Source organism: Polyodon spathula, chromosome 5 (genome assembly GCF_017654505.1).
Source record: "Polyodon spathula isolate WHYD16114869_AA chromosome 5, ASM1765450v1, whole genome shotgun sequence".
Taxonomy (NCBI): domain Eukaryota; kingdom Metazoa; phylum Chordata; class Actinopteri; order Acipenseriformes; family Polyodontidae; genus Polyodon; species Polyodon spathula.
This window is the reverse complement of record NC_054538.1, coordinates 35,890,440-35,905,681: the sequence shown is the minus strand read 5'-3', so window position 1 is coordinate 35,905,681 and position 15,242 is coordinate 35,890,440. Positions and strand designations below refer to the sequence as shown.

Sequence of the window (15,242 nt, the reverse complement as noted above, 5' to 3'; positions counted from 1 at the left end):
AGTTCAGAGATTGCAGATCCCACCAAAGTTTTCGTATACTGTGTTGTATGTGCTCCGTGTGCACCACTGCTGGTAGTGTCACATGAGCTGTTCAGTGTGTTGACCTGTAAATAAATCCTGTTTGCCTGCAGGGCGTATCAACTTCAACCTCCGTCTCGATCTCCTACCTGTCACTCAGCAGCGAATGCACACACCCACACGGCAGACAGCTACTCTGTTACAAGCATTAATACCCTGTAGCTTTCTAAATAAGGGATTTAGGGGAGCTCCCTAATAATAATTTTTTGAATCTCCAAATAATAATTGTGTGAATATAGTAATTGTTACTGTTGTGTATAATGGTATTTAAAACAGGATTCATTTATCCGCCTTTTTACAGATCCGCCCTTACTCTGATCCCAGTGCAGTCAGATATGTAACAGATTACTGTACTGCTTTTTGAAACAGGTAACAATAAGATATCTTGCTAGTTAGCAGCCTGCTAAGTGCTAGCAGTGCTTTGTGAAACTGGTCCCAGGCTTCTATTTATAGCCTGAATGAACAAACATTGTTCTTAAATCAACAGTAGATTATCCACTATATTTTTACTGTACTGACAACATGACATTTGTTTGGATAATCCACAGTTTCATGTTATCAGATTTAAATGATCAGAATATGTGTTGTGTTTATATATGCAAGACCCTGGACTCAAGACTGAATATCTGAAGGAGCACTTTGATGACATGATATTTCATTGGTTGGCCATGGTATATTCCTGTAGCTTGGGTTTTGAATATATTGCATGATGGCGATCCCTGGACACCAAGTTCACTGGTGGGAGTTTAAAGTTGTTTATAATTCTTTGGTACCTCCAAGCCTGTGAGAAGTGTCACCTATCAGATGAAACAAAAGTCAAGTAATTAAAATAACCACAATACGAAGGCAAACTTTCTGACTGCAATAAAACAATTGTAATGGTATAAAATTTGAAAGAAAAAGCTTAGTTTCTGGAACGGGCTTGTAAATTGTTAAGTATGATCATGCTAGCTGTATGCCATTAAACTTATTTTATTCCTGTCTTTTGCAAAGGCTTTACAATCAAGCCCATACACAACAATTTAATGTAATGCATAATAAAAGATAAAACAGAATATAAGAAAAGTTCAGACAAAGTACACTCCTTTTTGGATGTAAAATACATGCAAGTAATGCAAGCGTGATAGTGCAGATTTATGACCTGTGCTTTTCCTAGAATTTTAGTTTAAATATCCCTTCCCATAGATTTTGCAGCAGCCAAAGAAGAACTGAATTCCAACTGCCGGACCTAAGATTACCCATAGTTTAACCATATATAAAGTATACCATTTAATTATTTTGCATCTCTAGGGTTGTGCATTATTGTAAATTATTGGCACTGACCTGAACATTTCTGTTAAGGCTTACAGCTGGCATAAATACTCCGTCCAGGTTCTCGAAAGCCACAGGCCCATGCTGCTGCTTGTTGATGTAGAACGACAGGGTGTGCTGGTTTAGATCCAAGAGGATACCAACTGTGGATCCTTGCATGATACCTCCCTCCGCCCTACAAAAGAACACCATGTGTTTTTTTTATGTTTATATATATATATCAAAGTACTTTTGCACAACATGAACACTCATACTAAATACAGTCTCAGACAGAGCCAGTCATTCCTGCAGGTTACTGGCCCTCTCAGAAATTACTGAATACATTGATAAACTAAAAGATGTGCAAAACTTTTGGCCATAGCTCTATACAGCTTGTGTAACGGGGGCTGATATCAGGGCAAGAAGCTGCTCATCTCGTCATAGACATTTAATAAAGGCTTGATCAACCAACGGCTTTGTAAAATTAGTTTGAGACTTCATGATGTGATGAAGTCTCCAAAGCGCATATATACAGTACCGTGCAAAAGTTTTAGGCAGGTGTGAAAAAATGCTGTAAAGTAAGAATGCTTTCAAAAATAGACATGTTAATAGATTAGATTTATCAATTAACTAAATGCAAAGTGAGTGAACAGAAGAAAAATCTACATCAAATCCATATTTGGTGTGACCACCCTTTGCCTTCAAAACAGCATCAATTCTTCTAGGTACACTTGCACAAAGTCAAGGATTTTGTAGGCATATAGTCAGGTGTATGATTAAACAATTACACCAAACAGGTGTTATTGATCATCAATTCAATACGTAGGTTGAAACACAATCATTAACTGAAACAGAAACAGCTGTGTAGGAGGAATAAAACTGGGTGAGGAACAGCCAAACTCAGCTAACAAGGTGAGGTTGCTGAAGACAGTTTACTGTCAAAAGTCATACACCATGGCAAGACTGAGCACAGCAACAAGACATAAGGTAGTTATATTGCATCAGCAAGGTCTCTCCCAGGCAGAAATTTCAAGGCAGACAGGGGTTTCCAGATGTACTGTCCAAGCTCTTTTGAAGAAGCACAAAGAAACGGGCAACGTTGAGGACCGTAGATGCAGTGGTCGGCCAAGGAAACTTACTGCAACAGATGAAAGACACATCATGCTTACTTCCCTTCACAATCGGAAGATATCCAGCAATGCCATCAGCTCAGAATTGGCAGAAAACAGTGGCACCCTGGTACACCCATCTACTGTCCGGAGAAGTCTGGTCTGAAGTGGCCTTCATGGAAGACTTGCGGCCAAAAAGCCATACCTCCAACGTGGAAACAAGGCCAAGCGACTCAACTATGCACGAAAACACAGGAACTGGGGTGCAGAAAAATGGCTGCAGGTGCTCTGGACTGATGAGTCAAAATTTGAAATATTTGGCTGTAGCAGAAGGCAGTTTGTTCGCCGAAGGGCTGGAGAGCGGTACACGAATGAGTGTCTTCAGACAACAGTGAAGCACGGTGGAGGTTCCTTGCAAGTCTGGGGCAGCAATTCTGCAAATGGAGTTGGGGATTTGGTCAGAATTAATGGTCTCCTCAATGCTGAGAAGTATAAGCAGATACTTATCCATCATGCAATACCATCAAGGAGGCATCTGATTGGCCCCAAATTTATTCTGCAGTATGACAATGACCCCAAACATACAGCAAAAGTCATTAAGAACTATCTTCAGCGTAAAGAAGAACAAGGAGTCCTGGAAGTGATGGTATGGCCCCCACAGAGCCCTGATCTCAACATCATCGAGTCTGTCTGGGATTACATGAAGAGAGAGAAGCAACTGAGGCTGCCTAAATCCATAGAAGAACTGTGGTTAGTTCTCCAAGATGTTTGGGCCAACCTACCTGCCGAGTTCCTTCAAAAACTGTGTGCAAGTGTACCTAAAAGAATTGATTCTGTTTTGAAGGCAAAGGGTGGTCACACCAAATATTGATTTGATGTAGATTTTTCTTCTGTTCACTCACTTTGCATAGTACAGTACTGTATATATATATATATATATATATATATATATATATATATATATATATATATATATATATATATATATAAGCTTGAGGATGAAAAGAGCTTTATACCCTGTGATTTCAGTGTACAACCACTAGAGGTCCTGGCCTGACTACTAGGCAGTTAGGAAGAAACTACATTGCCCAGAAGGCCACAGGGTTTGGCTTGTTGGCCCAGTTAATTGATTTATCGTTGGCAGGTGGACTTAAATTAAGTAATTACAAGCCCTTTAAAAAGGGACAGGTTCAACCCGTCTAGGGGAGGTGTATGGAAGAAGGGCACGTGCGTGCGTGCGTGCGTGCGTGCGTGCGTGCGTGCGCGTGCGTGCGTGTGTGCGTGCGTGGGGGGGAAGTTGGAGTGAGAAATTCAAGAGAACAAACGTGTTATTGAAGAACTTAAGTTTAATATTTATTTTGTAATGGGTAAACAGCTAGCCGTCCCAGGGTTAGACAGGGCCACCTTGACAAAAGTTAAGTTAGCGCTCCTTGCTGTAGTTAGGCTTTCGTTTTGTTTGTTTGTTGGTTATAGTGAATTAAAAAAATAAAGAACACTGAGAGTGTTGTTGAGCTGACATTCAAGTCTCCTGCCTCTGGTTTACTACACACCTCAGTGTCACGTGTTCTGTATAAGATACCACACCTCATAGTATATAGTATATATATATATATATAATATAATATATATGGGTCTATATATAATCCTATATATATCATATAGGGTATATATATATATACCCATTTGATTTAGTGAAATGGGAGTGTGATATTAACTATATTCCCAGTTTTGGTCCAGTGACCCTTCCACACTGATAATTCGTATAAGGGTACCCAACTTTGAAAAAAGTTTTTTGTAGATATCCATACGCCACTAGAATTTTGAAAAAAAAAAAAAACGGTAGCCATATTTATATTAATAAACATGACTAACCACATTTAATATATAATTTTGAAGAAAAAAAAAAACAGCAGCCTTATTTAAATTCGCAATAAAAGGTGACTGATGAGGTATATCAATTTTGATCTTTTGGGAAACCAAACTCTAGAAGAGTCTGAATCAGACAGCAAATGGTGAAAAAAAAAGAGTAATACAGCTAGGCATCATATTTACCGAAGCACAGCTTCTGGACATAGAAAAAGAAAAGGGAAAAAATTAAACAGAAGTCCACTGCCTGGGCATCGGTGTCATTTTTATGCCACTGTCCGAGTATTTCAAAATGCAAACAACATCTTTGTTGCTACTGTGAAACGGTACCACGAATCTGGCATGGATACCTCCTGTCACTACTACTGTATCATAAAGGACAATTTAAAAAAAATAAATAATAATAACCTTCCCCAACACTGTGACCTGACACGGCCACAGGTCTTGTGAGAAAGGTTTGTTCTGATGTGCAACTAAATGTGGCCAGGCATGGTAAAGAAGATCTGCTTGACTGTCCTGCTGCACTTCCACAGACAATGACAAGGAGAACAATGAATCAAACACCATGTTGCTCGAAATCGCTTGCTGCAGCTCCACCTACTGTTCAGAATGAACATCTAAGAAAAGGGCTTGTAAATCTTCAAAGCTGCAATTTCAATGACAATGTTCAATTTAACATCTATAAATAGTGCTTCTTGTTTTTAATCAGTTCAATGTTTATTAAAAAAAAATAACAGTAATAATTTTTTTAAAGACATGATAAAATGCTTAAGTGTGCAACATAAGCAAAATGGTTAATGGCATGAAAATAATAAAAAAAATTAAGTATGATTCAGATATTTTTAATAATCTCAATGTGACATTCTGAACTGGTGCCTACCTGTTTGTGTGGGAGTTGTTGTGCATGAACCAGCTGCGATTGTTGTCCACGTACATAGCCCAGGCCTTATCGTCCTTGCCCAGCATCATGTCCTTTATGACATTTATCCTGGCCACTCCGAAGGCAGGGTCGGGATGGTTGTCATAGCGATCAATGGTCAATTCCCAGTAATGTACTCCTTTAGAGAAGGCTGCAGTTCCCAGTACGACCCGGTCATCGTAGCTACTGCAGGACACTGCTTGATTTTCATTGGAGAGGACGATATCTCGGTGAGACGTACTGGGGTCGAAGGTAAACCATGCCACTGAAATAACAACAGTCACTAAAGATGTCAGGTTTAAGAATTACACAGGATAAGTGACAATTTAGGTTGTGGCTTACATATACATTATTTATTTGTGAAGCTGTTTAAAACAGCAAACAACAGCATTCCCTGTCATTCTCCAGATGCAATTCAAGCTGTTAAATGCCTGGGTCTATTAAAAAAATAATGTTCTACAAGTAAATGTATTTATAATGTACGCATGTAATGTTGGTATGTAACTAAATCAAGCAGACAAATGTTTTGGCTAATGCCTTCAGGCTATAGGTGATATAGAGTTTGTAATTGTGGTTGTCTAACACAGTGTTTACCTCTAGAAACCTGACAGAATGCACTACTGAGATTACATACCATCAGAGGTCTTCAGCACAACAGTTTTGCTGTAGGGCCCAGCCCCTGAGGAGTTATACGCCTTGACCCGTGCATTGTAGGAGCTGTTGAAGTGCAGTCCATCAACAGTACACAGTATTTCTTTCCCAACGTACACCTCCTGGGTTAATAAAAATTAAACAAAGACATGATTACAATTTTTGGTGTTTTTTTATTATTAGTTTTCATTGTAATTAATAAAGCAATGAATGATTTGAATGTAATGTATTAAAATATTTTGTATGTAATGCCCCCTTCCCAAAATAACAAACAACTAGTAGTAACATCAAAAAAGGCTGTAGTTTCCTGTAGTATACTGCAGTAAATACTGTGGCATACAATAGGAACCCTTAAATGGACAGTAAACGTTTTAACTGGCGCGCACCAGTTAGTAGCTCAAGAGCACCACTTGATATCTCGTGTGCACCAGTTATTATTTGTTGAGCATCAGTCAGTGTCTTGTGCGCACAACTTAGTATGATTTACCTGATCATGGCAATAGGCAGTCTAGTAATCACGTTTACAGCTGAGCAATGATTGGGTTTTACTTTGACTTTAGATTAAATATTAGGTCATTCTCTCTGTACTCTACAGGCCGGGTTTTCTCAGGAGAGAAGCTCTGGAATTCTGGATTTCAATGTTCGTCAGTCTAAAAGATTAACAGGCTTTATGAGTCGTTTTCATTCAAAAGCCACCTCCAACTTTGCATCATGGGCATGATACAGGTGACCGAATCGAAAGCCATAATGTATGATTGCCATTGAAAATATCAACATATTTAGAGAAAAAAAACAATTAAAAAACAATAATTGCAATAGGTTATATAGCAGCCGTACTCTGCAAAGTCACTCGAACGCAATTTGTTCGATTGTTACCATCTTATTTTGATATTATGGAAGCTACTGATATTCTCTCACTCAATGGCAGAGAGTACAATTCTAAATGAGCTCTAACATGCATTTGTGCCTGGGCTATAAAATACTGTGGGGCATTTGTTGCCCGTTTTACCACCACTACGAAGACCAGGCTATTATCCACTGTGAAAAGTTGCCAATGCTTTGAAAAAGAATCACACTAGCCTATTTATAATGCATGAACTGAAGGTTTGTTCAATCAAGCTATACTGTAAGTTTTAATGAGACTATTCAGCAGTCGTGTGTAATATACTGTAAACATAAATAACTTAAATCAAACTAAACTTCTCTTAAACCCAGTTGCTGTTTTTTTAACTTATATATTGTATAACATACAGGCCTACAACACATGACACATGTTCAGGAGGAATCACATTTAACCTTTATCTAAACAACACGGGCAACATCAGAAATTACATTTATTCATACATTTTATAAACTGAATTGCTTCCACTTGATGCAGTACTAAAGCAACACTACTCAGACACACATCTTCTCTCTTCTCTCCTGTGCTCTCCAGACAGAGATCCGAACAGTAGCTAAAAGTCCAGTAGTTTTAAAACTAAATTGTTTCCTTCCTTTTGGCATCACTGTTTAGTTTATTTTACCATATTTATATTGGGATCTTTACAGTGGCCTGGAGACTCGGAAAATGCAAAAAAACATCACTTAACTTTATCATAGATGTTGTTTTCTTATTTGGTACTTTTTAAAATAGTTTGAATGTGTAAACTGTACTTGGGGTGTGGTAGGTAGTTCAAGTAAATTCTCATGTTGTATCGTGGTTTGTTTGTATGAAGTATGTGGAAGAAATTTCTGCTTAATAATCCCTTGGTTAATGTCACAGCATAGTAAAACCTACTTATAATGTGTAATATGAACTCTAAATACATAGGAAGTCTACTTAATATCACAACAGCTACAGATATTCTAGGAAGGTTTAGTTTTCAAAGGAGACGTTACCCTATACTGGCCACCGTTTCCATCATCAAGCTCCAGCACGTAACCCTCGACGGGAGAGTGGGTGAACGTGAGTATCTTCCATGCCAGAGTGGCACTGTTGTTGCGGGTGCAGCACTTCTCCAGCTGCAGTATTGGTGCAGGGGGAACTGTAAAGGGATCTGCTGATACATTTGCCAAAAATTACCAGAAACGTATACATAAGTGATGGCCTTGTTCTTGTCATAGCCCACCACCAAATTTGAAACAAAATGAAGTCAAACATATTTATAAAACGGTTAATATATACTTTCATGAAAATGGTTGTATAGCAATAACGGATAGGTGTAAGACTACCTGAAAGTAAAGCATGAAAATAGAGCTTTTTTAACGTAGTACCAGGTATTATGTTTGCATATTTGAATATTTACTGAATCTTGGGTAGATTTGCAGCCACTTACATTTCACCTGAATGAAGTCCAGTTGGTGAATAGACTGGAGTAATGGCTCAGTGTTCAGAGACAGGTCAAACTCTGGACAAACTTTGGGCTCTAGGGCACCTTTAACCCACTGCTCCTGAGACAACTGCACTTGCTTAATCAAAGCATGCGAAATCTGAAAAAAGGTTGAAGAAGTGTTGATGAGTGATACACTTATCTTAGAAATAATAAAATATAGTCCCATTAGACAATTATAAGCCTTAATTATTGGATACATAATTTAAAGCGTATAACCAATAGTTCTTTTTGACTTTCTTTTTTAATCCATTCTATAGATTATATAAGAAAGATTATTTATAGGGCCTAAACAATAGGAACCATTGGTTCCTGTGACGGAAAGATGAGTTCTGGTGATGAATCTTCCTCCCGACCTGTGAGGGCGCTAAAGAACGGGAGGAGAAGTATCTGGAAGGGCTGGCCTGACAGTTCGTTTCCGGGTCAGGGAAGTGGGTCAGCCTGGATGGAAGCGCGACTCTGTTGTAAGACCGTATTGATTTGAAAGGTAAACGAGAGGCAGCTGCAAGTAATAAGGCAGCTGCAACCGTTTACCTCGATATCATGCGGGATTACATATAGGGGCCAGGGTAACGCTGATCTTCTCCTTCGTTTGGGTTAACGTTAGGAGAGAAGGACAGAGAGAGGAGCTCTCAGAGAGTATTTGAAGAGTGTTGTACGTGCTGTGTGTTATTTTCTGTCTGTCTGTAATTGTCTGTCTTTGTCGCACTAATAGACAGTTAACGCACATCTCCGGAGCTGTCGAAAGGAGAGCACTATCCGGAGCACCACTGCACTGAGTACCTGCACGTTTTTGATCACCCAGGACTGGTGACCGTACCGTTGTTTTTGTTCGGGACTGTGCCCTTGTTTTCATTATCCCCGTGCTTTACACATTGTTGTGTATTGCCGGTGATTTATTATTTTTGACGGTCGCCAGACCTGGAAAAGAGCAATAAAGCACTTATTCACTGAATCACTGTTGTCTGTTCATCACTCCTGCACCGCATCACCGCGACATCTGTTCCCCTTACCAACCACTTTGCCACAGTTCCATATAGAATTTACTATAGAACACTATTTTCTCCTTTAGAAAACGATTCTCACAAGTAAGTGATGCCACATGTTTTCAGCTGACGGCAGCTTTACTGACTGAAACATTCAAATTACAATGCAAAAACCCACATTAAAATGTGTATCACTATACAGCTGTCAGTTGATATCAATGAAGACTGGTATCTGCTTCTGTTACAGTGGGACAGATTTTATGAATGTCTTTACCTGCAGAAAACCACTGGGGTCGTTCTCTTTGAGCACTTCCAAACAGTACTCCATCAGTCCTGTTGTCTGACGCAGCTTCACTGTACAGTGGGTTATCTGGTCCCTTACAACCTGTGAAATACATTGCATCACACTCACTTGGGTTTACTGGCTGATAAAAGCCTGTGATCATTTCATTTGGGCATATTTACTTTCCACACAGGTGTAGTTTAATGAAGCGCTTGTTATTAAAAGTTTACAAGTTATAAACTATGATCAGTACGAGAAAGACAGCCGGTGAGCCATTTTAAATAGGGTAGTCCATTTCTTGAAAATGAATCACTTAATTAAACTGTAACATGACATTCTATGAGAAACCACCAATATTGTATGTGTTCAATATCATCTTGTCTTAAACAGTAGTGTAATACGTCAAAATAAAATAGTTTGAAATTAGATCATACTTAACAACCATGAGATGCCTATTCGTCTCCTATTCTGACTCATCCTGCAAAGGTGACTTTATGAATAATAAGTTTTGGTGCAAATAAATGAAAAACTGTGTGCAGCAAACATTGGGTCGCTCATAAAAGTTTCCCATAGTAAAAGCAGAGCAAAGTGTCAAAAAGCACACCAAAACCATGGTAAAGCATAGGCAAGCGTTGTAAAGCACAGAGTGTATGGTAAAGCATATTAAGAAAACTATGGTAAAATTGTAAAAAATACTGTGCAAAAATACAGAGGTAAACGTTTATAAGGAGTTTTCAATGAGAATTTGTATTTTTTATTTTTCTTAGGTATTCCGCACAAGCAAAACCGGGTGGGTAACCTGAATCAAAAATGCCAGCCCCCTACTTTCTAGTGCAGTACCTAAACACAGCATTTAGGAAATTGCCGCTGTTCCTCCATTACTGTGAAACACACAGTACTAACCTTCAACTTATATTCACGCTCCTTGGTGACCTTTGTCAGTAACTTGGCCTTCTGCCTGTTCAGTGCATCAACGAGCCCGTCACACTGTGCAACAAGGCACGCTTCAAACTCCACGCCGTTTTCCTGCAAGGCATTAACAGCAACTGGCAAGTCTGGATATATTGTGATTGAAAAAAGTATATATTCACCATATTTCCCTGTTTATTTCTATTTGCCACAAACACTTGTGAATCAAGCTCAGATATAAGTAAATTCAACAAGTGCATACAGTATAATGATAAAATATATTTTACTGCAGGAAGCCCTAGTAAAAGTAAATCAAAGTGTAATAAGATTGTGGTAAAGGACTGCATAAGTATTGAAAATATCCTGATAGCTTTTAAAATGACTTTACAAATTAAGCAAGTCGTTTTTTTAAAAGAGAATAATAAAGAATGTTAGCTCAGCTTCAACAAGAAATACATTTTAAAAAAAATAAATTAACACCAAACTGGCAAGTCATTAAAGCTTCATCTGAGCCAAAAACATGATACAGTATATGACCTGTAATATATTTATGCAGCCTCACCGTGAAAAAAATTGAAAAAAAATATTCACTAGTCACTTACCTGTATCTGCTGCAGTAGGTTTTTCAGCTGCACCAAAAACTCCTTAGCATCCTTGGCTTTGTCAGACACACCATTCAAAGCTTGGGATAGCTGACCCTGTAAAATACAAAACAGTAAATGTGTTTTGCTACAGTGCAAATAAAATAATGAATTAATTTGTTTATGTATTATTTTCTTATATATATTTTCTAAACATAAACAGTAAGCCAGTAACAAACAGTACATATTCCAACAAAGATAGAAATAACCCATGATGGGTATATGATGAAAAAGCAGATCTCATTCAGCATGTAGATAAAAACAAAAACCAAAACTGAACTAGAGGACCATAAGTCAGTATCGTTACTATGAAACCCTGCATTCACCACATGTGAAAAAACTGGAGCAAATGTCTGTACTGAGGCAGCACTGTGACACACTTAATTATAATCATGGGACGTTGAACAACACAGTTTCCACAGAGTTTGATAAAATGTGGGTTAACAGATATGATGTGGCCTGTATCTGCCCAGTTAATCAAAGGCCAGAACGCAGGTCTCCTTTAAATACCATGTTTCATCACAATTGGATGAGTGAATCTCAAGATATAAAAAAACAAGGTCCTCAATCCTATTATCCTTGTCTTGTGTCCCTCTTTTTCAACAGAAATCTGAGTCAGAAGGCTGAGTCTTGTACGAGGCCTAATGGCCTCCAACTCAGTATTGCTTTGTCATTCTAGAGAGAGAGAGAGAGAGAGAGCCTGAGTTAGGCACCATGCCTTCTTTCCCCAGAGTGATGCTTACTGAAGATTGCAATAGAAAAAGTGGTGATTAGCATCAAAACCCAAATATGTCTGGTCTAGGTCGAGCTTTAGGTCTATTCTCTTTCTAATATTAACATAAAGTCAGCAGTGATTGATTACATATGCTTTACCCTTCCTGTTAAGACCTGCTGTTGTCCCTTGGGTGTCCTCTGAGCATGGAAGAATTGGTTGTGCTACTGAATCATGTCACCAGAATGTTCCATCTAGATCAGCAAGCTGGCTGGATGGCTAACATGTTCATTAGGAATTCACCATTTTGGTGCTGGCCAGGGCCTAATACAATGTGGATATGAATCACATGTCTCCCTTGTTTTCAAGTCCAACAAGCATGGCAAAATCCTGTTTATAACCCAGCTCACATTGTAGAGGGAATAAGAAGGGAGGTGATACCTGTTTTATTTGAAGATACACAAGTTTTTACAAATGCTGAGAGCTCTTGTGTACGAAAACTTTGGTAGGATCTATAATCTCTGAACATCTCTTATCATGTCAGACAAGCAGTTAGGGCGGATATGTGACGGACGGATACACAACGGATTACTGCATATCACTTAAAATGAAGATCTCAGGATTTAGAAAGTACAACTTTAAATGTATAAAACATACTATTTCAATTGTTACTTAATTAGTTTTGCAAGCAATCAGACATCTGTTTCTAAAACTAAGGCTGCAACACAGAAGTTATGAAAGTTATGAAAGAGCTTTTTTTTTTTTTTTAATGTTATTTGTAAAATGTTCAAGCAATGACTTTAATGGAACTATATAAAGTGGCATTTCCACTGGGTAGTTTTCACTGTGACACCAGACAGGAGAGATGCAACTTTAATTTCAGGAAACCACTGCCTGGTATACAGGGGGTGAAGATAAAATACTGCTTTAGTTTATAGCCAGTGGAATTGAGGAAATTAACCACGTCAACATGTTCTTCTTTGAAAGACACTGTGGCATATAATGTGAACAGAGGGGGACAGGACATTAGCCTCCTTTGTTATACCCCTGCTGCACAGCACCCCCTAACACTGTGAAAAGATATTGAATGAGTGCCCATTTTGGAATTCATCCATTTAAATACTGAACAGACATTTTCTTACTGTAGCCTCTGAGAGCTGACAATAATTTATGGCTGTCTTTTTAATTAAGATCATTTTGCAAGCCCACAGGCAGATTATGACAGGTCCAGCTGGCTCTAAAAGTGATTATAGTTGTCCAGTACTGTGTTGGTGAGGGTGAAGATCCATTTTTAATATAGGCTGAAATTTAAATGTTAAATATGCATTAAATAGCAATGAACATTTATACCTGTCTTCTCATTGCCAGCAAAGTTATTAACATTTTAGAACACAGATGCATATATTAAAAAATAACTCTATTTGGTTTTGACAGGACAAAAATCATTCCTAGCGGGGTGGCGATGTTACAATAAGCCTGAACTATCAGATCGTTCTTCAGCTGATAAATGATATAACTACATCTCCTTAGTTTAACACAATCATGCTACAGAACAAGTTCTATCCGATTAGAACTGTTTCCACAAGGACTCTTTGTCGATGTATATTGCGTTACATGACTCTTAAATGCAAATAAATTGCCAGTACAGCCAAAGTAAATATACTAAAGTACATTTTTGCAGTTTTTATGTGGGAAATTTCTAAAGTCTTGACAATGGTTCAATATTAGTACGCTTTTACCAGTGTATACTGCCTTTATATATTCAATGCTTTTGTTATTGGAACGCCACATTAATCAATAAAAAGCCAGACATGCCAGGGGTACTCTAGTTTTGTCACCAGCACAGGCGTTAGGTGCACCGTCACCCTCACGTACTTACCTTGTGCTGTTTCCACATTGCTCCGAGTGCTTTCACGTCGTGCACCGTGTGCTTGCCTTCCTCGAGGCACTGGTAGCACACCGGGGTTTTGCAGTTGACACAGTACATGCTGTAGTTCTCCAGGTCGTGCTCTGTACAGGTGGCTAATTTGCGGGCTGCCTGCTGTTGACTGCCGCCTGTGGCCGCTTGGTTCGGAGGGACCAGGCGGTGCTTGGCGAGGGGTCCGCGGGATGGGTGGCATCTTTGCTGGCAGGGATTGCAGTAAAACACATCACACTGCTCGCACATCACTGTGGCTTCGGCGGGGTTACGGTCACAAAGCTGACACTTTACGGTCTCCGAACGGCTTTGCTGATAACGAGAAACGATCGCCTCCAAGAGTCGGTTCCGAGGAAACCCTCGCAATCCCCGCTCCTCCAAGGAGACGCTCTGATGACAAAGCGGGCAAGTAATGGAGCAGTTACGGTGGATCGGTGCTGGGGGAAAGACCCGAACTCCGTTAGGCGATTTGAGACACGGGGTGTAAGATCCATAGCCGCTGTCCGTTTCGCTGTACATACTCATTTTATCCATGTCTAGATAATCGTAATCTGAGCTCCCAGATGCTCGGCAGTGAGATGACTCGCCTTCTGGGGTCTGCACAATAATATTGCGCGCACAAGCCAAGCATATGTTATGAGAGCAGGGTAGAATGATAGGATCCCTGAATAAAGAACCGCAAACGGGACATTTTAATTCCTCGTCCATCTCTGCAATAAAATACACACACAACCGAACACGAGCAAACCAGCAATCACACCCCACCAGCACCGTTTGACAAGAACAGCTCCTATGGACTCTCTTTACGCAGGCGCCAAAGAGATGTATTGTTGGATTTGTAGTTAATGAAGCCTCCTAGTCAGGATGCTAATACATTTACTGCATTTTACCTCATGGGTACGTCTTATTATAGAACTACAAATCCCTTAATGCCTTCAAACAACAACCTTAAAGGTTAGGTTTATATTATACTATATATCTTAATATATCTAATATATATATATATATATATATATATAGTAAATATAATATATATATATATATATATACTATATCTTTGATAGTATTGATATATGACAGTATTGTTTATCTTTAAACGAAATAGAAAATTTGCTAGACAAAGACTAGCTGTTAGACAGGTTACAGAAGTCTTGATATCTTATTATGTGGAATAATATATTAATGATAATTGATATATAATATAATTATATAATATTAAGATTATAATAATTTATGATTATAATTATAATAATATTTATTATGTATTTTTAGAATAGGTTGGTTCAATCACAGCAGTATTATACGAAGATGTCAGTATTTTGTTCTGCTTGACATAGCAGCACATGTATTGGGTTATGTTTTTGAATAAAGAACGTGCAAGTATGACGTGGTGATATCTCACAAGTTGCAGATAGACCACGAGGTGCCCCACCAATACAAAACATAGTAAGGATGGCTAATTATGTGCAGCTGTTAATTAATCTACATACACTAGCCTGACCTTTGAACAG

At 38.6% G+C, this 15,242-nt stretch overlaps 1 protein-coding gene across 1 annotated transcript; it reads right to left on the bottom strand.

Moving 5' to 3' along the window:
• Positions 1-308: 308 nt before the first annotated feature.
• LOC121315911 (E3 ubiquitin-protein ligase TRIM9-like) lies at positions 309-14,470 on the bottom strand. The gene is made up of 10 exons (XM_041250510.1): positions 13,693-14,470; positions 11,063-11,158; positions 10,455-10,577; positions 9,543-9,653; positions 8,229-8,382; positions 7,792-7,949; positions 5,897-6,035; positions 5,224-5,527; positions 1,402-1,564; positions 309-875 (listed from the first exon to the last, which is right to left on the bottom strand). Exons 1-10 carry the CDS (start codon positions 14,437-14,439, stop codon positions 825-827), a joined length of 2,046 nt encoding a protein of 681 aa, XP_041106444.1. The 5' UTR covers positions 14,440-14,470; the 3' UTR covers positions 309-824.
• Between the last annotated feature and the right edge of the window lie 772 nt (positions 14,471-15,242).